Source organism: Cetorhinus maximus, unplaced genomic scaffold (genome assembly GCF_964194155.1).
Source record: "Cetorhinus maximus unplaced genomic scaffold, sCetMax3.hap1.1 HAP1_SCAFFOLD_896, whole genome shotgun sequence".
NCBI lineage: Eukaryota > Metazoa > Chordata > Chondrichthyes > Lamniformes > Cetorhinidae > Cetorhinus > Cetorhinus maximus.
Window position 1 is genome coordinate 55,822 of NW_027596838.1, and position 16,484 is coordinate 72,305.

The 16,484-nt window shown below is 43.0% G+C and overlaps 1 protein-coding gene across 1 annotated transcript in view; it reads left to right on the forward strand.

The window, feature by feature from the left end:
* pabir2 (PABIR family member 2) overlaps nucleotides 1–16,484 on the forward strand; it is a gene marked incomplete at its 5' end in the record, with an annotated part of 113,111 nt that overhangs the window by 52,454 nt on the left and 44,173 nt on the right. Inside the window, one exon of the mRNA XM_078536097.1 lies at nucleotides 43–131. Within this exon, the coding sequence (XP_078392223.1) occupies nucleotides 43–131 (89 nt within the window). The remainder of the gene's footprint in view (nucleotides 1–42; nucleotides 132–16,484) is intronic.

A 16,484-nucleotide genomic window follows, 5' to 3' on the forward strand; every position in this document is an offset into this window, starting at 1 on the left:
TATATTGACTACTTGTTATTTTTCTTCCTCCTACCCCCACAGCAATGCTTCTCGCCTTCCTTGCAAATTTTTGTGAGTAGTAATGGGCTCCCTCCAAGCCCCACCCCCAGCCCAACAAGGAGGTTTGCCACGTAAGTACCATCTCAGAATTGTGTTGAATCAGAAATGTTTTTTTGAAATATTACAAATGCAGTATTGCCTGAATTGTATTTCAGTAGCTTTTTAAGAGTTCACTGTCTGGATGTGGGTGTGGGTGTTACTGGCAAGGCTGGCATTTACTGACCGTCCCCTTGGTGTGAGGTGAATGTTAGAAGCACTAAGTTGTAGTGTTAAAGGCAACATAAATAGACTTTGAATTCAAAAGGCAATTAGACTGTTAACTGAAAAGGAAGAATGTGCAGGTTTATGGGTAGAAGGCAAGAGAATGGCCGAATGGCCACCTTCTGTACTGAAACGATTCTGTGATTCTGCCTCCAGGTAATGAGAGTGGTTATTGCTGTTTGTAGTGGGCCTTTCACTGACGCCACATGTACAGAGGAGGACTGCGACAAATGTTATGACGTTGCAAATGATGTGTGCCAGGTAGACCAAATCCAGAAGGGAAACTTGGTCGCCCTGTCACAACTGTTTTGCGATTTGTATTTATTATGAGATGTGTGCACTGAATTCAGAAGTAATGAGTCCATCAAGAACTTTAGAGATTTTTTAAAAATAAATTAAAATATTTATTAACAAAAAAGATTTCAAGCACATACATAAGACGACAATTACTCAATAATATAACAAATCCTAAAATTCCTAATTAACTTGACTTTCAGTTAAGACATCAGTCCAAAATAGATTTTAGATTTGAAAACAAAACCAGCAAGTTAATACCCACTTAACAGTGGCATTCCAAATGGCTTTCCCCAACATAACAGACTTACGCACAAGTGGCTGGAGGCTACTTGAAGGCTGTTTCACATACTCCTATTAGATCTTACATGTCCCTCTCCTCCCAGCCTTTCATTCTCCTTTATGTGTTTCTTTCTCTTTAATATGTAAATTCTATTTTCCGTATGTCTTTGGAATGGTACATTTCCTATCATATAAAAACTTTCATGTTGCCGATATTGTCAATAACCTTTGGGAAAAATAAACACTCCTTAGCCTTGCTTATCTGGCTAGTTGTAAACAGACTAACAGGCCATTGAAATCCAAACAACCCCTCCACTTATTTAAAAATGCAAATTCCCTTCACAAATTACATGCTAAACCAGCATCCATGTTTACTCATTAGCATTTTAAACATGCTTCTTTTGATAATTCCAAGCTTGCAGCCTACCTGACTCCAAATGTATTTAAATCACACAGACAGGACCAACTATACTCAGACCCATAAACCTACTTTACAGTAAACCAGAAAAATATTATGAAAATCATTATACTTTTGTAACACAAAATACACGAAGACATTAATAAACTTGCAGAATTGGTATGTAATTGGCAAATGGACCTGATTATAGACAATTGGGAAGTAATGCATTTTGGTACAAAGAATAAAGAGGACACATACGCCTTGGAAAATAAGAGTCTAAATGTGGCAGAGGATCAGGGATGAAGATGCAAATATTGCTAAAAATATCAACATCGGTTAATATGGCCATTAAAAAAAAAAGCAAACCATGCACTGTGGTTCATTTCTAGAGGAATAGAATTGAGGAACAGAGAAATTAGGCTAAACTTGTACAGAACCTTGGTTAAACCACACTTGGAGCATTGTGAACAATTCTGGTTACCATATTCTAAAATCTATATAGAGGCACTGGGAAAGGTGCTAAATTGATTTACTAGGATAACACCAGGACTGAGAGGTGATACCAATCAGGAAAGACTGAACAGGCAGGCCATTCGCTTTCTTGAAAAGAGAGGACTGATGAGAGATTTTTAAGATGAAGTAAAGGTATGATAGGGTGGATACTGAGGGGTTGTTTCCTGAACTGGGGAATCTAGAACAAAGGGGCACAGTTTCAGCATAAGGAGCTGATCATTTAGGAGTGAGTTGAAGAGAAATTGCTTCACTCAAGGGGTTGTGAATCTTCGGAATTCTCTACCTTGGAGGGTCCTGGATGCTCCATCATTGAATATAATTAAGGCTGGGATAGATGGTTTTTTGGTCTGTTAGGGAACTTCATTTTATTCATTCATGGAATGTGGGTGTCATTGGCTAGGCCAGCATTTATTGCCCATCCCTAATTACCCTCGAGAAGATGGTGAGCTGCTGCCTTCAACCGCTACAGTCCATGTGGTGTATGTACACCCACAGTGCTGTTAGGGAGGGAGTTCCATGATTTTAACCCAGTGACAGTGAAGGAACGGTGATATATTTCCAAGTCAGGATGGTGCGTGTCTTGGAGGGGAACCAGGTGGTGGCGTTCCCATCTGTCTGCTGCTCTTGTCCTTCTAGATGGTCAGGGATTTGGAAGGAGCCTTGGTGAGTTCCTGCATGCATCTTGTAGATGGTATACACTGCTGCCGCTGTGCGTCAGTGGTGAAGGGAGTGAATGTTTGTGGATGGATCGCTAATCAAGCGGGCTGCTTTGTCCTGGATGGTCTCGAGCTTCTTGAGTGTTGTTGGAGCTGCAAACTTCCAGGCAAATGGAGAGTATTGCATCAAACTCCTGACTTGTCCTTGTAGATGGTGAACATGCTTTAAGGAGTCAGGAGGTGAGTTACTCGCTGCAAGGTTCTTAGCCTCTAACCTGCTATTGTAGCCACAATATTTATATTGCTAGTCCAGTTCAGTTTCTGGTCAATAGTAACGCCCAGGATGTTGATCGTGGGGATTCAGTGATGGTAATGTCATTGAGTGTCGAGGGGCGATGGCTCAGTTCTTTATTTTTGGAGATGGTCATTGCCTGACATTTGTGTGGCACGAATGTTACTTGCCACTTGTCTACCCAAGCCTGGATATTGTCCAGGCCTTGTTGCATTTGGACATGGACTACTTCAGTATCTGAGGAGTCACGAATGGTGCTGAACATTGTGCAATCATCAGCGAACATCCCCGCTTCTGACCTTATGATGGAAGGAAGGTCATTGATGAAGCAGCTGAAGATGGCTGGGCCTAGGACACTATCCTGAGGAACTCCTGCAGTGATGTCCTGGAGCTGAGATGACTGACCTCCAACAACCACAACCATCTTCCTTTGTGCTAGGTATGACTCCAACCAGGGGAGAGTTTTCCCCTGATTCCCATTAATTCCAGTTTTGCTAGGGCTCCTTGATGCCACACTCGGCCAAATGCGGCCTTGATGTCAAGGGCAGTCACTCTCACCTCATCTCTGGAGTCCAGCTCTTTTGCCCATGTTTGAACCAAGGCTGTAATGAGCTGAGTGGCCCTGGTGGAACGAAAACTAAACGTCAGTGAGCAGGTTATTGCTAAGAAAGTGCCACTTGATAGCACTGTTGATTACTCTTCCATCACTTCACTGATAATCAAGAGTAGACTGATGGAGTGGCTGTTGCCGGGTTGGCTTGGTCCTGCTTTTTGTGTACAGGACATACCTGGGCAATTTTCCACATTTCCAGGTATACATCAATGTTATAGCTGTACTGGAGCACAAGTCTTCAGTACCATTGACGGAGCCTTTGCAGTATCCAGTGCTTTCAGTCATTTCTTGAGATCACATGGAATGAATCAAATTGGCTGAAGACTGGCATCTGTGATGCTGGGGACCTCTGGAGGAGGCCGAGATGGATCATCCAATCGGCACTTCTGAAGATTGTTGCAAATGCTTCAGCTTTATCTTTTGCACTGATGTGCTGGGCTCCTCCATCATTGAGGATGGGGATAGTTGTGGAGTCTCCTCCTCCAGTTAGTTGTTTAATCATTCGCCACCATTCACCACTGGATGTGGTAGGACTGCAGAGCTTAAATCTGATCAGTTGGTTGTAGAATCGCTTAGTTCTGTCTATCCTTTGTTGTTTATGCTGATTGACACACAAGCTGTGCTGTAGCTCCACCAGTTTGACATCACATTGTTAGGTGTGCCTGGTGCTGCCCTTAGCATGCGCTCTGCACTCTTCATTGAACCGCAGTTGATCTCCAGGCTTGATGGTAATGGTAGAATGGGGGATGTGCCAGACAATGAGATTGTGGTTGAGTACAATTCTGCTGGTTCTACAATCTCTGCGCCTCATGGATGCCCAGCCTTGAGTTGCTAGATCTGTTCGAAATCTATCCCATTTAGCACGGTGGTAACACGATGGAGGATACCCTCAATGTGAAATGGAGATTTCATCTCCACAATGACTGAGCAGTGGTCACTCCTACCGATACTGTCATGGACTGATACATCTGCGGCAGGCAGGTTGTTGAGAGTGAGGTCAAGTATGTTTTTCCTGTTGTTGGTTCCTTTGCCACCTGCCACAGACCCAGTCTAGCAGCTATGTCCTTTAGGGCAGCTCAGTCAGTACTGATGCTACCGAGCCACTCTTGATGATAGAACAAAGAACAAAGAAAAGTACAGCACAGGAACAAGCCCTTCGGCCCTCCATGCCTGTGCAGATCATATAGCCTGTCAAACTAAAACATTTTGCACTTCCAGGGTCCGTATCCCTCTATTCCCATCCTATTCTTGTATTTGTCAAGATGCCTCTTAAACACCACTCTCGTAGCTGCTTCCACCACCTCCTCTGGCAGCGAATTCCAGACACTCACTACCCTCTGCGTAAAAAAACTTGCCCCGCACATCTCCTCTAAAGTTTTCTCCTCTCACCTTAAACCTATGCCCCCTAGTAATTGACTCTTCCACCCTGGGAAAAAGCTTCTGACTATCTACTCTGTCCATGCCACTCATAATTTTGTAAACTTCTATCAAGTCGCCCCTCAATCTCCGTCGCTCTAGTGAGAACAATCCGAGTTTCTCCAACTTCTCCTCATAGCTAATAACCTCCAGACCAGGCAGCATCCTGGTAAACCTCCTCTGCACCTTCTCCAATGCCTTCATATCCTTCTGGTAATGTGGTGACCAGAATTGCACGCAATATTCCAAGTGTGGCCTAACCAAGGTTCTATACAGCTGCAGCATGACTTCCCAGCTTTTATACTCAATACCCCTGCCAATGAAGGCAAGCATGCCATATGCCTTCCTGACTACCTTATCCACCTGTGTTGCCACTTTCAATGACCTGTGGACCTGTACACCCAGATCCCTCTGCCCGTCGATGCACTTAAGGGTTCTGCCATTTACTGTATAATTCCTACCTGTATTAGACCTTCCAAAATGCATTACCTCGCATTTGTCCGGATTAAACTCCATCTGCCATTTCTCCGCCCAAGTCTCCAACCGATCTATATCCCGTTGTATCCTTTGACAATCCTCTTCACTATCTGCAATTCCTCCAACCTTAGTGTCGTCTGCAAACTTACTAATTAGCCCAGTTACATTTTCCTCCAAATCATTTACGTATACTACAAACAGCAAATGTCCCAGCACTGATCCCTGCGGAACTCCACTAGTCACAGCTCTCCATTCAGAAAAGCACCCTTCCGCTGCCACCCTCTGTCATCTATGACCAAGCCAATTCTGTATCCATCCTGCCAGCTCACCTCTGATCCCGTGCGACTTTACCTTCTGTACCAGTCTGCCATGAGGGACCTTGTCAAAGGCCTTACTGAAATCCATGTAGATAACATCCACTGCCCTTCCATCGTCGATCATCTTTGTCACTTCCTCGAAAAACTCGATCAAGTTAGTGAACCACGACCTCCCCTTCACAAAACCATGCTGCCTCTCACTAATACGCCCATTTGCTTCCAAATGGTAGTAAATCCTGTCATGAAGACTCTTCTCCAATAATTTCCCTACCACTGACGTAAGACATTGAAGTCCCCCACCCAGAGTACATTCTGCACCCTTGCCACACTCAGTGCTTCCTCCAAGTGTTGTTCAACATGGAGGACCACTGATTCATCGGCTGAGGGAGGGCGATTCTTGGTAATCAGCAGGAGGTTTCCTTGCCCATGTTTGACCTGATGCCATGAGACTTCATGGAGTTCAGAGTCGATATTGAGAACTCCCAGGGCAACTTCCTCCTGACTGTATAACACTGTGCCGCCACCTCTTCTGGCTCTGTCCTGCTGGTGGGACAGGACATACCCAGGTATGGTAATGGTGGTGCCTGGGACATTATCTGTAAGCTATGATTCTGTGAATATGACTGTCAGGCTGTAGATTGTTGCTTTACTAGCCTGTGAGACATATCTCCCAATTTTGGCACAAGCCCCCAGATGTTAGTGAGGAGAACAGGGCTGTGTTTACCGTTGTTGTTTCCGGTGCCTTTGCTAATGTCAGGTGGTCCATCCGGTTTTATTCCTTATTGACTTTTTAGTGGTTTGTTAGGCCATTTCAGAGGGCAGTTAAGAGTCAGCCATATTCCTGTGGACCTGGAGTTACATGCAGGGCATGGAAGTGCAGATTTCCTTCCCCAAAGGCATTAGTGATTTTACAACCATTGACAATGGTTTCAGTGGTTTAATTCCAGATTTTATTGATTGAATTCAAATTCCACTATCTGCTGTGATGGGATTTGACCCGGGTCCCCAGAGCATTACCCTGGGCCTCTGGATTACTCGTCCAGTGACAATCCACTATGCTATCACCTCCCCTAGAGGAAAGTGGGGAGCAGAATGGAAAGTGGAGTTGAAGCACAAGATCAGCTAGCATCAGATTGAATGGCAGAGCAGGCTCCCTGGGCGATATGGTCTTCTCCTGCTCCTGTTTCTTATTATTCTTAAAGAGATGATTATTCACTTGTGGGGGAGCCCAAATCAAGGAACCATAAATACAATATGGTCACCAATAAATCCAATAGGGAATTCAGAAGAAACTTCTTAATCCCAGAATGTGATAAGAATGTAGAACTTGCTAGCACAGAGTAGCTGAGGTGACTAGCATAAATGCATTTAAAGAGAAGTTGGATAAACACGAAGGAGAAAGGAATGGAAGGATATTCTGATAGGGTGAGATGAAATGAGTGGGAGGAGACTTATGTGGAGCATAAACACTGGCATGGGCCTGTTTGATTGAGTGGCCTGTTTCTCTGCTGTATAATCTATGGAATGATTAGTATTGTAAATACAAATCGAGTTGGAGCCCTAGGCGGGTTGGGTGGCTCTGAGAGTGGGACTGTGTGGAAGATATACTGTGGTCGGGTATCACCAGACAAGAGCCTGAGGGGTGGTATGAGAAATTTTGCTGGTGGATTGTTGATATATTCTTTGTATAGAACAAACAAGGGGGCATGTCAAATTAGATTTAGGAATGAGTAATGAACCAGATTTAGCTAACAGCCTAAATTTGCAGGGACATTTATTTAATAACAATCATAATATAATTGTGTTCAATGTAGTATTTGAAATGGAGAAACATGAAGCAGCTGCTAAGATTCTGGAGGTGAGGTGAGAGTGACTGCCCTTGACATCAAGGTAGCATTTGACCGAGTGTGGCATCAAGGAGCTCCAGCTAAACTGGAGTCAATGGGAATCAGGGATAAAACTCTCCGTTGGTTGGAGTCATGCTTAGCACAAAGGAAGGTGGCTGAGCTTGTTGGAAATCAATCATCTCAGTTCTAGGACACCACTGCAGGAGTTCCTCAGGGTAGTGTCCTCGGCCCAACCATCTTCAGCTGCTTCATCAATAATCTTCCTTCCATCATAAGGTCAGAAGTGGGTATATTCACTGATGATTGCACGATGTTCAGCACAATTCGCAACTCGTCAGACACTGAAGCAGTCCACGTCCAAATGCAACAAGACCTGGACAATATTCAGGCTTGGGCAGACAAGTGGCAAGTAACATTCGTGCCACACAAGTGCCAGGCAATGACCATCTCCAAAAAGAGAGAAGCTAACTATTGCCCCTTGACATTCAATGGCATTACCATCGCTGAATCTCCCATTATCAACATCCTGGGCGTTACCATTGACCAGAAACAGAACTGGACTAACCATATAAATACTGTGGCTACAAGAGCAGGTCAGAGGCTAAGAATCCTGCGGCGAGCAACTCACCTCCTGACTCCCCAAAGCCAGTCCACTATCTACAAGGCACAAGTCAGGAGTGTGATGGAATGCTCTCCGCTTGCTTGGATGAGTGCAGTTCCAACAACACTCAAGAAGCTTGAGACCATCCAGGACAAAGCAGCCCGCTTGATTAGCAACCCATCCACAAACATTCATTCCCTCCGCCACCAACCAACAGTGCCAGCAGTGTGTACCATCTACAAGATGCATTGCAGAAACTCACCAAGACTCCTTGGGCAGCACGTTCCAAACCCACGACCACTACCACCTAGAAGGACAAGGGCAGCAGATGCATGGGAATCCCAGCATCTACAAGTTCCCCTCCAAGCCATTCAGCATCCTGTCTTGTAAATATATCACCGTTCCTTCACTGTCACTGGTCAAAATCCTGGAACTCCCTCTCTAACAGCACTTTCGATGTACCTACACCACAGGGACTGCAGCGGTTCGTGAAGTCAGCTCACTACCACCTCCTTGTTGAGGGCAATTAGGGATGGGGAATAAATGCTGGCCTAGCCAGCAACACCCACATCCCGCAAATGAATATTAAAAAAATGTACGCAAGACTGACTTCAATGGGAGGAGACAGACATTGAGCTGGGAAAATCTGTTAATTGGTAAAACGACAGATCAGTGAGAAATATTGAAAAAAAGAATTTGTGATACAGAACCTGTTTATACTCTTTAGAAACAAGCGCTCTACTTTTTAAAAAAAAGTGTCATGGGCAATTAAAGAGGTAAGAGACCACATAGAATAAAAAGTATACAAAAATATAAAAATAGCACAGATACTGTAAATGGAAGATACAAAGAAAAGCAAAAAGTGATAAAACAGAGCAAAAACAAGGGATTATGAAAACAACATTTTATTTACAATTATATTGGGAAAAGGGTGGTCAGGAGCAATCTCCATGAAACTGATGTGATATTGACAACGAATATAAAGAAATGGCAGGCACACTGAATAATTATTTTTCGTCAGTATTTACAATAGATGAAGAGATTAGCATGCCAGGCATCTCAAAGAAACTAATATTGAATCAGGGACGGAGGCTCACCGAAATTAACAATTAAATCAAAATAACAGCAATGAAGAAAATAATGGCACTAAAGAGTGACAAATCCCCAGGATCAAGTAGTTTCCATCTCAGACTTTTAAAGGAAATCTGTGAGAACATTGCAGATGCCCTAACTTTTCCAAAGGACCCTAGATTTTTTTAGATTAAAAAATTGTGCATGTCACTCCACTATTGAAGAAAGGTGAGACAGGGAAAACCAGAGAGTTATAGACCAGTTAGCCTAACATCTGTTATAGGGAAATTAATAAATTCTACAATTAAATATAGAATGACAGAACACCTTGACAAATTAAATTGGCATAGGTAGGCCGGAAGGTGAGTTTGTGGAATTTCTTTACAACAGCTTCCTAGAACTATATGTTGTTGAACTAACCAAGAGTACAGCTATTTTAAATCTAGTATTGTGTATTGAAGTAGGATTATTTAGTAATCTCATAGTAAAATATTCTCTAAGAAAAATGTTGATAGTACGATTGAATCTCACATTACGTTTGAGGGTGACATATTCCAGCCCAAAATGAGAATCTTAAACTTAAAAAAAGCCAACGACATAAGTATGAGGGAAGAGCTGCCTCGGATTAACTGGATAAATAGACTAAAAGGTATGGCGGTAAGTATATACTGGAAAACATTTAAAGCATTGATTCAACAAGAATACACACCATTAAAAATCAGAAACTCAGTGAGAAAGATTTATCCGTGACTTACGTTAAGTTAAGGATAGTAATAATTTGAAAAATGAAAAAAAGTAAAGGGGGACAATAGTTAAACATTGGCCCCTTTGAGGCAGAGATGGGAAAAATTACCATGAAGAATGAGAAAGTGACAGGCAAGTTGAATAAATACTTTGTGTCTCTTCACAGTAGAAGACACAAATTATGGATCACAAATAGAAGAAAACCACAGGTTATAAAAGTAATTGATATCAGCAGAGAAAAGGCATTGGAGAAACTTATCCCTGATCACCTACATCCTAGTGTTCTAAAAGAGGTAGTTGCAAAGGTAGTGGAAGCACAATTTTCCAAAATTCCCTAGATTCTAGAACAGTCTTAGTGGATTGGAAGTTATCAAATCTAGTAACGCTATTCAAGAAAGGAGGAAGAGAGGAAAGGAAACCAGGAACTAAGGGCCAGTTAGCCTGACATCAGTTGTCAAGAAACTGCTGGAAACCTATTATTATGGAAGTCCTAACAATGCACTTAGAATCAGACAAAATCAGCATTGTTTACAAAAATGAAATGATATTTGATAAATTTATTGAGAGGTTTTTGATGATGTAACTAGTATGATAGATAAAGGGGAATCAGTGGATGTAGTGTATTTGGATTTCCAAAAGACATTCGATAAGCTGCCATACAAAAGGGTAACATAGAGCCATAAAGTCATTTACATCACAGAAGGAGGCCATTTGGCCCGGCGAGTCCATGCCAGCTCTGTAGAGCAATTCAATCGGTCCCATTCCTCTGCTCTAAGCCCGTAGCCCTGAAAATTTATTTCTTTCAAGTTCCCATCCAATTTTGAAATCATTGGTCGTCTCTGCCTCCACCATCCTTGTGAGCAGCAAGTTCCAGGTCATTGCCACCTGCTGCTTAAAATAGTTCTTCTATATATTCCCAATACATCTCTTGCACAATACCTCAAATTTGTGTCCGCTTAGTCCTTGTACCATCAGCTAATAGGAACAGTTTTTCCTTGTCTACCTTGTATTGAACCTGTCATAATCTACACATGATCTGATACACAAGCATTAGGAACAGGAGTAGGCCATTCAGCCCCCTTGAGCTTGCTCTACCATTCAATGGCTGATCTGATTGTGGGCTCAACTCCACTTTCCTGTCTGACCCCCGTAACTCTCGACTCCCACCAAGTCTTACCTCAATCTTCTTTGTTACAAGGAGAACAACCCCAGATTTTGCAACCTAAGCTTGTAACTAAAAGTCCCCCATCCCTAGAATCATTATGGTAAATCTCTTCTGCACCCACCAAGGACCGTCACACCCTTCCTAAATGGGGTGACCAGAACTGGATGCTGTCCTCCATTTGGAGCCTAACCAGAGCTTGATAAAGATTCAGCATAACTTCCCAGCTTTTGTACTCAATGCTTCTATTTATGCAGTCCACGATCCCAAATGCTTTGCGAACCATTCACTCAGTATGTCCTGCCAACTTCAAAGACCGATGCATGTGGACCCCAGGTACCCCTGTTCCTGCACATTCTTCAGACCTGTGCCACTAAAGTCTCTATTGCCTTTCCCTAACCCTTCTGCAAAAATGTATCATCTCACACTTCTGTATATTAAATTCTATCTGCTATTTGCCTGCTCATTCTACTAGCCCATCTATATCATGTTGGATGTGATTCTTATCATCTTCACTGTTTGCAACTCTTCCAAAGTTGCCTTGGAGATAAACAATAGAAAAAGGGTCAACAAGAAGTTAATTTTAAGGGGGAGTAGATTGTGGCTCTGGTCTCAAGTAGGTTTTAGCTTTTAGTTTAGAATAAGTTTGCTGAGGAACTGCTCCTTGGAGCAGCGAAGGTTGAGAGGGATCCTGATAGAGGTGTATAAGATTATGAGGGGCATAGATAGGGTGGCACTTTTTCCATAAGTAGAAGGGTCAATAACCAGGGGGCATAGATTTAAATTAAGAGGTAGAAGGCGAAGAGGGGATTTGAGGAGAATTTTTTTCACCCAGTGGGTGCTGCGAGTCTGGAACTCACTGTCTTGAAAGGGTGGTTGAGTCAGAAACTCTCATAACATTTAAGAAGTATTTAGATATTTACTTGCATTGCCATAGCCTCCAGGGCTATGGGCCAAGCACCCAGTGGGTGCTGCGAGTCTGGAACTCACTGTCTTGAAAGGGTGGTTGAGTCAGAAACTCTCATAACATTTAAGAAGTATTTAGATATTCACTTGCATTGCCATAGCCTCCAGGGCTATGGGCCAAGCACGGAAAATGGGATTGGTGTAGTCAGATCTTTGTTGACCGGTGCAGACACGATGGGCCGTGCTGTAGACGTCCATGAGTCTATACCTTTCAAGCAAAGTTCAGTTGAAATTCTGTGTGCTGGCTAAAAGAGTATAGAAAACGTGATAATTGAAGGAATTCTACTAACAGTGTGTTGAACTTCCCTGATAGCCAAGCTGGAGAGAAAGCAAGTTTTAGATGCAAGACTCCAGAATTAAAGAATATTAGATCCAGGAGAGTTCTGACCTGAGGTGGCTATACTTAAGAGGCTAGTGATACTTGTGTTGAACTGGGCGTCTACAACCATGGGACAGCTGGAGGAGATCTGAAGGGACAACCTTGCTGGAAGTAAGCGGAAGGTCCAAGAAATCTCTGCCTTATACTGATCTTTGAAACAGTACTCAGACCAAGTGGTTAACCCTCCAATTTTTGATAAGTATCTGACTTGAGTTATTGGAGGTGTTAAGTCAAATGAATGTAGGAGTAAAATGAGTTAAGAAGTTCAGTTTAGAGTATAAGCAACTATGTGCATTGTACTTTTAACATCTCTAATGTAGCTGACTATTTAAGATTGGATGCAGTTATTAGGATTCATGTTCTTTGATTTTTACGTAGTAAAATTCTTTTGTTTTAAACTGGGAACCTTCATTATTTTAGTAATCACCTGTTTTTCTGATTTCCCCCCCAAAATTAAAATGCTACTCATCTCTAGCAAGATCATAACAACATGTTTGTCCATTCCACCAGCCTGCCTACGTCCTCTTGAAGTCTATCACTACCCTCCTCACAGTTCACAATACTTCCACGTTCTGTGTCATCTGCAAATTTTGCCCTGTCTACCCAAGTCATGTTCAGTAATGTAGATCAGGACGAGCAGTCGTCCTTGTACTGGCCTCATATAAAACACACATTCATCCAGTCCAAAAAACGTTCACCACCACTATTTCCTGTCACTCAGCCAACTTTGTATCCATGTTGCTACTGTCCCTTTTATTCCATAAGCTTCAAGTTTATAGATGCGGCTGATATTATTTGGCATTTTATCAAATGCCTTTTGGAAGTTCATCTGCACCACATCAACCTTATTACCCTCATGTTATGATTCCAGCTGAGATTACCCCTGGACAAGCCTGGTCGACTGGACAAGGTGGAACCCAGCTTGATAGATCCTAACTTTTATTTGTTTGTTGGATACATGGAGAGTAGCTACTGAACAGAGACACCGGATTCAGCTAATGAACTTCTAACAAAAGTATAAAACATTTATTAAACAAGAAAAGATTAACTATATTACAATACTCCTTCACCCACAACTATACTTTTACAGATATATACAGATTTGTAAGGATAATGCAAGTTACAAAAGCTATCTTCTACTTTAATGTTCATAGTAAGTTTACACTCCACGTAAACCTATAGCACCCTGTGGTCAGACAGACCACACTCTGAAACCAACTGACAGATGCCACCTCAATCAGATGCTTTGGACCTCTCCTCAACTCCCCCCAGATGCTTGTCACGCCATCAGCCAACCTGTCTCACTGAACTCCATCTTTCACACGAGGGTTTCCAATCTCCGCTTTCCAAGAACTCGCCTTGGAATCATCTCCCAAACCAATGCTTTCTTGCCAATGCCTTCCGTAAGGGTTCACCTCCAGGGTTTCGAACTCTTCTTCCGATGTTCCTCTTCCCTGGGTCACCACATGCATTCAAGCTGTCTTCCACACACTCTCTCTCACTGACCCAGCCATCAACAGTACACCACTAGTTTACATGTCCATAACAAAGAGTTGCAGACCTTCAGCAGGCTCTTTGGATCTCCTGGCCTCTTGCAAGCTATTCTCGCTTTAAATCTGCTTTCTGTAGCTTTTGTCTCTTTAAATATGAAGCTTGGAATCTTTCTCTCTGCCCCTCACTCTTAACTTCAGGACCTTTTCCAGGTTCCTGACCTTTCTTTGACTAGAAGGTCTGCTTGAGACTTTCCCCTGTTTCTTTGTCACTCCTTTGGCCTTGGAACCTTTTGGTTCTTTTGGGAAATCTGCTCTCACTCTGCAGTTCCCCCTCCCAGTGTCCAGTGTCTCTGGAGTCCTGGCTTCGTACTGAAAATCTCAAAACTGCTGTTTCTTTAGTTTTTCTGTGTGTGTCTGTGGGTGGTACCTGCCTCTCTGGACCCCTGTTGCTAGGCAAGAGCACTGTTTTTTCTACTCTTGTGTTTGCTCAACTTCTTAAGTCCTAAAACCCTCATTAGAAATGCGGGCACCTTTTTAAAATGAAACTAAAGCTCAATTTCTTAACACAGAAATACAAATCAAACTTACGAATAATCCTCAACTCCACTTTCCTGCCTTTTCCCCATAACCCTTGATCCCTTGACTGATTAAAAATCTGTCTATCTCAGCCTTGAATATACTTAACAATCAAACCTATACAGCCCTCTGCGGTAAAGAATTCCGCAGATTCATTACCTTCTGAGAGAAGAAATTTTTCCTCACCTCTGTATTAAATGGGCAGCCCCTTACTCTGAGATTATGCCCTCTGGTCCTAGACTCTCCCACAACGGGAAACAACCTCTCAGCATCTACCCTGTCAAGACCTCTAAGAATCTTATACGCTTCAATAAGGTCACCTCTCATTCTTCTAAACTCCAATGAGTATAGGCCCAACCTATTCAACCTCTCATAAGGAAATCCTTCCATACCTGGGATCAACCTAGTGAACCTTCTCTGGACTACCTCCAATGCCAGTATAACTTTCCTTAGATGAGGGGACCAAAACTGTTCACAGTATTCTAGGTGTGGTCTAACTAGTGTCTTGTATAGTTTTAGCAAGACTTCCCTATTTTTATACACCATTCCCTTTGAAATAAAGACCAACACTCCATTTGCCTTCCCTATTACCTGTTGAACTTGCATGTTAACTTTATGAGGAGAGATTGAACAAACTGGGCCTGTATTCTCTAGAGTTTCAAAGAATGAGAAGTGATCTCATTGAAACTTATAAAATTCTTATAGGGCTTGAAAGGACAGATGTAAATGGGATGTTTCCCCTGGCTGATGAACCTAGAACCAGGAGACACACATTCAGAATAAGGGGCAGGCCATTTAAGACTGAGATGTGGAGGAACTCTTTTCACTCAGAGGCTGGTGAATCTTAAGAAATCTCTACCCCAGAGGGCTGTGGAAGCTCAATCATCGAGTATGTTCAAGACAGAAATTGATAGATTTCTGGGTACTAATGACATCACGGGAAATGGGGATAGTGAGGAAAATGGCATAGATGTTGATGATCAGCCATGATCGGTTTGACCAACATTGGAGGGAGTGCAATGTAGATTTACCATCATGGATGCCTGGCCTCCATGGATTAAATTAAGAAGAGAGATTACAGACCAGTTGTATTTTTTTAAATCATTCTTTTCATGGGACATTGGCATTGCTGGCTAGGGCAGCGTTGTTTTTGCCCACCCCTAATTGCCCTTGAGAAGATGGTGGTAAGCTGCTTTATTGAACCACTACAGTCCATGCAGTGTAGGTATACCCACAGTGCTGTTTCCTGGAATTGAGAAGGTTAAGGGTGATTTGATCAAAAGCTTCAAGATATGAAGGGGAGATGATAGGGTAGATAGAGATAAACTATTTTTGCTGATTGTGAAGTTTAGGGGCAGGGCAGTAGTTCCCAACCTGTGGATCATAACTCCATCCACGGTTTCAACAACCCCAATTAGGGTCATGATCAATGGGTGGAAGGGAACACCAGCAGTACAAGTTTCCAGCCAGGGACTTGTGAGGACGACCCTGGCACTGGCAAGAGCACATCAGCTCCAGGTCACAATTGGGAGTCTGGCTGGAGACTGAAAGCCAGCTCTGGAGCAAGCTGAAGGTTTGCTTGAGGGGCTGGAAGAGCACTCCTGTTCCTCCTGGCCACAAGGAGTGCTATAAAAGCTACTTACCTTGGAGAGCGGAGGTTGAATTTCTGTAGCTCGGACAATCCTCTCAATGGTTAAATTTAAATCGCTGTACCAATGATGCCATCAGGCCTAGACTTTGGTATGTTAATCAGGCCACAGCCTGCTTTTTGGGCAGTGATTTCTGCTTTTTGAAATTTAATTTGGGGGGGGGGGTGCAGAATTGGGGTTGGGTTGCTTGACCTTTTTACCACCCCCCCACCCCACCCAATGCCTGTCAGCTCAGGGTTAAGATCAAGCTCCCAATGTCCATTGCTTTCATGAGTTACCAGGGCTGGAGAGGAACTCTCAATGAGAGAGGTAGATCCAGTTGTTGTGGTCCACGTAGGTACCAGTGACATAAATAAGACAAGAAAAGAGGTTCTGCATAGTCAATGTGAGGAGCTAGACGCCAAATTAAGAAGCA